The 8247-nt window shown below is 33.0% G+C and overlaps 1 protein-coding gene across 3 annotated transcripts; it reads right to left on the reverse strand.

Annotated features, from left to right (window-relative positions):
* LOC109723661 (uncharacterized protein C24B11.05-like) lies at window positions 1708-6023 on the reverse strand. Of its 3 annotated transcripts, XM_020252092.1 has the most exons (9): window positions 5715-5853; window positions 5551-5606; window positions 4070-4132; window positions 3881-3946; window positions 3659-3756; window positions 3460-3585; window positions 3087-3308; window positions 2930-2995; window positions 1708-2149 (listed from the first exon to the last, which is right to left on the reverse strand). In XM_020252092.1, exons 3-9 carry the CDS (start codon window positions 4116-4118, stop codon window positions 1997-1999), a joined length of 780 nt encoding a protein of 259 aa, XP_020107681.1. In that variant the 5' UTR covers window positions 4119-4132; window positions 5551-5606; window positions 5715-5853; the 3' UTR covers window positions 1708-1996. The 3 variants fall into 3 exon arrangements, with proteins under 3 accessions (XP_020107681.1, XP_020107680.1, XP_020107679.1); XM_020252091.1 differs by lacking the exons at window positions 5551-5606; window positions 5715-5853 and adding an exon at window positions 5870-6023; XM_020252090.1 differs by lacking the exon at window positions 5551-5606 and having other exon boundaries at window positions 5715-5863.

Consider the following 8247-nt stretch of genomic DNA (forward strand, 5'->3'; position numbering starts at 1 on the left):
TATATATATAATTATATATATATATATATATATATATATATATATGTTGCAGCTGCAACATTTAAACTTGATGATTTCCTTTGTATTTCATTATCATGTTCACCAACATGGCTACTATTTGAAGGTCACCAGTAGCCAACATGAAGAGCCTAATCCATTAGAGAAAAAGAACATAAAAAATGCAAATGAACTCGAAGAAACTATTCGACATGAAACTGCAAGATGAGAGCTCATTAATTCGACGAAAATAATAATGTTTTCCTTTTTTCTTAAGGTTTTGATGGTTGATATTCGAGGTCCCAAGTTCAAATAAGCCTAGTTGTTTCACACTTCCATTCATTTTAAAAAAAAAAAAAGAAAACCGGAGGGGTAGTATGCTACCTTAATTTCTCTCTTAAAAAAAAAAAAAAAAAAAGTTTTCATCCTATCAAAAGCAATCAAATCCTGAGTTTGGATTCTTCTGAAAGTGAGTTACTGACTGAAAATTAGTGTATAGGAGAAAAAGAAGAGCAGCAACAGATTTAAGGAGTGTTAATTAATACATAGTAATAATGTTTAGTTAATTATCACTTACAAAAGAGAAAAAAAAGAAGTAATAGTGTTTCAAAGTGTATCTTTACAGCATCATTACAGTACAGATCACATTTTCTCTCTTTGTTGACTAAGGTATTCAATGAATGAACTTGGATCAACAATTACTTAAGAAGGAGCAACCACTTTTACAAGTACAAAAGAGAAAAAAGAAAAAGAAAAAAGATCAAGCAAACTACCAACATTTATTTCTTTTTATATATTAAAGAGATGCTGAAGAATTATATAGCATATATGCAACAATTTCTCCCTTGCAAGAAACAAAATTTGTCCTTAAACTTTGTTATTGAATGTCGATTTTTACGCTCGAATTACTCGTATGTTATGATTAACTTTGTTTTCAGTGTCTACTCCACGTAAACTCGTGAGGGATTACACATTCGGTAACTCGATATGTGTCGAAAATATATCATTTCTGAGCAGGAGAGCAGAAGCAACAGCTGCTACTAGATGGCTTTGTTGCTGTAATACTATGCAGAATCAATCTTAAGAAATAGCAACACAATCTTAAGAACTTAAGCAGTGATTATGTATCATTGATTATCTTGCTTAATTACCTCCTACATCAAATACAAGGCTTGAAATTCTGGCGCAAAATGAAAAATAGGAACATACTTGCTTATTCAGTTGCTGCAACTGGTATCTGAATTGGAGGTTGTGTATTTGCTTAATTTTAACCAATTCAAATGCCAAGTAAGAAACAGCAAAACTAGGTTTCCGATAGAAATTTGCGAAAGTTTTTCACGAGTCAAGAGGAACGGGTTCCAAATTTTTAGTATATGTAAATCACACACCTAAAGAAAATGATGATAAACTTGATGATAACGCCGAATGCTATCAAAAGGTTTTGAAAGACACCATATATTCATATAACACTTCAAAACAGATATGAGATCATTCATTACTACTCAATGCAGTATACAGACACAATCCAGATCACCACTTAATACATCAACATATATATTGTGAAATGTTTGCACACTGAAGTATCTAATCCGAGATTTTGCATAACAAACACTACCATCGAATAAACATATGAATGCGCGTACTGAAGCTGACACTGCATATGTTTACGATATGATGAATGCAGATATAGAAACGAAGATATCCACTTGGTTTGAGTCATATAAAGACAATGCGACATTGCTCGACTTTTATATATTGGTATGGATTGTACTGTAAAATGTGAGATCGATGAGCTGACACAAATTGGAACAAAATATGTATATATATATATATATATATATATATATATATATCTTTCGGCTTAATATATTTCTCTAAAGTTGTTAATGAAAACATTCCTTTCTGGGAGAGTGGAACAGTCCAACACTCCATAAATGGACTAACTCACTCACTCATTCACTACAAGGAATGAAGAGACCATTTAACATAGATTATAGAATTAAGCAAGGACTATAGTTTCCACCGAGGTGGACGGAATGACGGAATCCAACTGGCCATCACCACCCTCCCAAATCTCCGGCAATGCTTCCTTGATGTTGTGGATGCTCTCGAGCGCCACGTCAGCCCCTGGCACCACCGCCGAGCTCCCAACCTGCATATGTTTCATCATAGATTGTTAAATTATATGAAACAACTGTTTGTCTTTAAAAGCTTAAGCTTTCAGAGAACGGGTGAGACATTTTGATATGCCTAAACCATCGAATTGAATTAAATGGGAAAAAAATAATAATGCTAGAAGGTCTGATAGGACTAAAACTCAGGACCTCTTACTTTGATATTATGTTAAATTATATGAAACAACTGTCTAATTATCTCTAAAAACTTCAACCTTTAGAGAACGGAGTTTTTAATGTTTATATTCAACACAGATCAATTAAGGCTCATAGTTAAAGCATTTAGTACTATTTTCCTTGCCTTCTTCGATATAAGTATGTACATGTAGGAATAAAATTAAATGAGAAGCGATATTTGACGCACGCGCGCACGAGAGAGAGAGAGGTAGAAAGGATCTAACAGCTTAGTCAGAAGCATCGGGGGTCATGACAGTTAGAGAGTGGGTCCGATTGGATACAATGGAAATTTTCCAATCTAATTCCGTCCAATCCCATCTCGATGGGATTATTCGAACCCACTCAATTCGACAATCGCAATATCTTCGCACTCTCGATGCATCCAAGATTCTAAACCCTCCTCTGCCAACATCCTTCTCTTTTCTTATCCCATCCAATCCAATCCCTAGTACTCATACACGTACTACCACACATGTACAATTATATCCTAAAACAGGAAAAATGGAGGCCATATGTTTCATCCTTCTTATGGAATTAAGATAGCTTTTGTTTTGTTAGAGATAACAAAGCAATCAACTTACAATGACAGTACGAAAACCAACTGCCTTTCCCGCGCTTACATTCCTCGCACTGTCGTCGAAGAATATCTGAGAAGAGAAAAAATTTCAATCATAATATTGTCCATCCGAGGATAAACACAAAGAAAACAGATGATCTCTAGTTCGACATTGGTCTTACTGTTTTCTTTGGATCAATTTTCACAATCCTAATGACCGCCTCCATGGCTTCCAAAGAGGGTTTGCAAAGAACTCGCCTCCTGAGATTTGAATCGCCATTCTCTTCATTATCTTCGACCGGCGGGTTAAGCGTTTCAAAGCATATCACACCGTCAAAGCAGTCCTCTAGCCCTAATCTGCTGAGAACTTTTGCCACATGAGCTTTATCAGCATTAGTGAAAATCTGCAAACAATTCAAAGCACAGTTCATCGTTAACATAGTTCATGATTAGGACATCAGGAAATGCGTCGCCAAATATGCTCAATTTGATCACTGAGATACTCATAGCCAAAAACAAAAAAGAAAAAAAAAAGAAGAAGGGGAAACAACTTACTATTTTCCGCTGCGGCATCGACAGAAGTAGGTGCCTCAAGAGAGGATCAGGTTTTAATGTCTCGTATGGCAGTGTTCCATGAACATTAGCATGGAACTCATCATCGTCGAATTCGAATCCCAGGGCCTGCGACAAATTAAGAAGCAGAAAATGAGCAATATGTGTTTATTAGTATACTCTACAAATCAGCATTTTATACCTTAAGACCAGCCATTGTTGTTCCATATTCTTTGTACAAATCGAGGCACATCTTCGGTACTTGACTCTCCTCGATTTTGAGGTGATGCAGCATATAATCTGCAATTTCACAACACCATAATCTCGGATTAGCACGATAAGTATTTAGTCGATCAAACACATACTTATGATATTCTAGCGCATTTGTCTTCACAATATGAAGCTTAAATTCTCTTTCATTTACCTTGTATGTTCTTCCGACAGGCTAAGTTGATCCCCGAACTCATCGGATACAAGGTGTCGTCCATATCTGAAGATTGCAAAAGCCACCATTTAGAAAAGCAAATACAATTGAGTTCGTAGCCGTTTCTTCAACATGCCAAACGGCAAAAACGAGAAATTGAAATCCAGAGTCTTGTACATGTTAACTTACCAAAGAGTAGGCATTCATACTTCACTCCACTCGCAAAGGAATCCATCATCAAAAGTTAAAAGCCTGAAACAACAATTATAGGATTTGAATACACAAATAAAGCAGGACATTGGCTCTGTTAATCAAAATCTAGTGATCTATTGGATATGTTGGACTGCTGTCTGTAAATTCCTAATACTGGTCAAGTCAGAAAAATATAATAGACCTTGTCCGTAAGCTACGCGAAAATTATTTACAGAACTTGAAAGATAAACCAGAAATTTCTCCGTTCAATTGTCACATAGTTCGTGCTTCTTCAAGTTGCAGTCATGCCTAGCAGAACAACTTGCTTGCAAAAAACTCTAGAGCTAGCTTCTGTCATGGCGGCAAGTCGAATCGAGCTTTTGAGCTCCATAAACCAGAAGCTCCCTTTTAGAGCTTCGACTTCTTAACGGGAAAATCATTAGTGCTCATTCTGATAGTTCTACTCAAATAATACTTCTGGAAAGCGGCTCAAGCAAAGCCGTAACCGAAGATAAAATAAGAACAACCGAAATGGGTATAAGAACTTCGGTACTCAAGAATCTATAGTTAACAACACTTCCAAATTCGTTTAATATTTTATTTGTAAGAAAAAGAAGAAATCTTTAGGCAAGAAACAAGTTTTTCGCTACTATTTTATCTACTTTAGGAACCACTATTTCTACCTAGGAATCTCTATTCCAATTCCTTAATTACTAAACCAACAAAAGAATTGAAAAGAGCCCCCTATAAATTCCTTTTCCCTGCAAAAAGAAAATACTTTATGTTTTCAATTTCATAAAGTAGGAAACCATAATTACTGCCAAAAAATTCAGAAAAAAAAAGAGACAATTGAATAAGAAAATTAGAACTTTTCCCGGAAAAAGTAACACAAAATTTTCATCATAGGTAGAGAAATAAAAATTGAAAAAAAAAAAAAAGCTTTAGACCGATGTTTTGGCACTGATTTTCTCCAAAAAAAATTAAGCTACCAAAGAATAGTGTTTTTAATATTTAAATTCAATCCGCCCCTCACGTCTCGACTCGAGACTTTTTGATAGGCTCAAGACGTGAACTTGAATTAAACGGGAGGAAATAAAATAAAGCTAGAAATCTAACGGAGCTCGAATTCAAGGCTTCATTTATAATATTATATTAAATTATACAAAAACAACTGATTTTCTCCAGATTAATACAAAATCCATAATCCACCACAAAAGAAACCCAATATGCTATATAAAGAATAGGGCACAAGAGTACACCTTATGAACCAAGCTAAAGCCTATAAAGATTATACCACAAGTAAGCCATAAATTAAAGAGAGAAAGAAAGAGAGAAAAAGAGAATCACTAGAAGAAACTTTGAACTTGGGAAAAGAAGCTTGTAATTACCTCCAAATTAATGGAATGATGACCCAAAAAAAAAATTTTACAAAAGAAGGGACATAAAATGAGAGGAAAAATCAAGAAGTTGGTAATTACCTCTAATGGGGGTGACCCAAAATGAAGAAAACACAAAAGAAGGCCAATCAAATTTTCTAAGAAAAAAAATATAAGGGCAAAATACACAAAAGAAGATCCTTAAATTAGAAAACAAATAAAATAAAATTGGACATGGCAAATAGAAGCTACTAGCAATTAATTACCTCCAATTAATGGGGTGACACAAAATGAAGGAAAACACAAAGCACAAATGATAATGGAGTGGTTGGTTTTTGAGCACTAATGTGGGGAGAGGAGAGGTAGAGGGAGGGTACTCTATTTATTTATACAAGATTTGTGTACAGGAACCACACTTTACCTATATTTATGCAATGGTTGGTTTTTACACAACCCATGTATGATCCCTGTGGGGAGTGTGAGGGAATTAGCATATCTTCCACCACTCCTAAATTATTCAAATCAAAAAGTAGCTAGTCCTCCTTCAATTTTCTTTCTTTCTTTTCTACTTTTTTTTTTTTTTTGTTTCTTTCTCCAATGTCTAGAACCAAGTGCTTTCCTACATTGACAAATGTCCCTTTCCAGCAAAGTTAAATGCCCAAGAAAAGCACAGCTCACTGTTCCAAACTTTGTTTAAAAAGCATCCTTTTATTTGTTGGGTTGCTGATTAACCCTCACTAAAGTTGTAAAATCATTCCATTCCCAAAATAAATTTTTACCAAACTCCGCACTTTTTTAAGTGCATGTTTAGCCTAGCTGTACGTGTAGTAAAATTATTTACTATAAAATTTGATTTCTAGATGCTTCAAATGATATAGATTTTGTTTAATGATGCTGATCGTCGATTTAGAGTCTCCATCATCAAAAATAAATGAGTGACAATGAAACACGTTTGCTACAGATAGTATTCCAATTCAATTATTATACATATATATAAATATAAAGAACCCACCATAGTCAGACACACTCACTCTCTCTCTCTCTCTCTCTCTCTCTCTCTATATATATATATATATATATATATATATATATATATATTTCCTTATTACATCAACTATGATACATTAGTTACCAAAATTGACAATTGACTTAAAAAATAAAACTGTTAGTCAACCTACGAAACTAAACCAAAATTGACTAATGCTGAAGAATTTAAGCCTAGCTATGTGACAATTTCTTGGAAGGTAGACGGGCTCCAATATATCCTGGGGTATTTCATTTATGAAGCAATTAACAAAATCTCTTAAAACCTAAAAATATAAAGCAATTAAGTTTTGAAATTGATAACTGATTACTCTGGACCCAATAATTTGTCGGAACTAATCCATTAGCTCAAAATATTGTAGTCGAGTTATTAGTCTAGCTTATTTAGATTTATATACTCTCACATATATTTAGCCATAACTATTAAATACGAGACTATTCTCGATTCTTGAGATGTTACAGAAAAACATAATTTAAGAGTTTGTTTGTTTGGATGAAAGTGGAGAGGGATGAAATTATTTTCGGCTGTAAGCGATCACTTCCACCGTTTGTTTCGTCGTAATAAAGATACGGTAGAAACTCGAGTTACTCGAAATAGCGTAATTAAAGCCGAAGTCAATTACGGTGAACAGAGGTGAAAAAAAATAATAAAATAATACAGTGAATAATGCTAGTTATACTTAAATATTAAATATATTTAATTATGTCACTAATTACTCTTTTATTTAGTTTGCATATTTAAAATGTGATAAAATTTGATTAGTTAAGTTTTAGTATTTCCTTCATATTTAAAATATGATGAAAATTAATTAGTTAAGTATTTATATTTTTTTGACTTCATAATTTTATTGTTGTATTATTATAATTTATGTATAAAAAAATAATTTAGTTGTTTAGATTAAAATTTTTGATTATATAGGAATAGAATTATACTTTTTATTTATTATATTATAATGGGATAATTGCTTCTATAACCCTCAAAATTTCAAAAATATCTAATTTATCCCTACTTTGTTTTTATTTCGAATATACTCCTCATATGTTCCTCCATTATTCAAAAATAACTCCGCAATTATCATCCGTTAAGTTATCTTGAGTTAAATATGAGTTAAATGTCTACCTTAGTTAAAAAAAAAATCAAAATACCACTTTTGCCCTTAACTTAAAGACAAATAAGAAAATGTACTGACGATATATAGAAGTAAATATTTGAAAAGACAAAAAAATCAGAATACTTCTTTTATCCCTATATTAAGGGCAAATAAGAAAAATAGGTAACACTAGAAGGGTATATTTGAAAGGTAAATTAGTAATTTTACAGAGATAACGATTGTTGCTACAGAATTTAACTTTAAAAGGGTATTTTTAATATTAGCCTTTTAAGAGGGGTAAACGAGAAAGTCGGAAACTTTTCAAATGTATATAAGTAATTGCCCCTGTTATAATCTATTATTTATTAGTTATATATAAATTATATAGTTTTTATGTCACTCACTTTCTGCCAAACAAACAGCAGAGCTGAAGAAATTTCACTTTCATAACTATGAAACAAACAACATATGAGAAGTAGTTTTCACCGAACTCTATTTCAACCCAAAATCTAGTTTCGGCAAAACAAACAGAGTCCAATCGTAGAATTTTCACGGAATTTGAAAGAAGGAATGCACAAACCACATTGAAGCTAGAGAAAATAAAATTAATTAGGATGACAAATGGCATCACCCAATAATATATTCTCATTCCCACCTCCCTACT

The sequence above is a fragment of the Ananas comosus genome, linkage group 18, assembly GCF_001540865.1.
Source record: "Ananas comosus cultivar F153 linkage group 18, ASM154086v1, whole genome shotgun sequence".
Classification (NCBI taxonomy): domain Eukaryota; kingdom Viridiplantae; phylum Streptophyta; class Magnoliopsida; order Poales; family Bromeliaceae; genus Ananas; species Ananas comosus.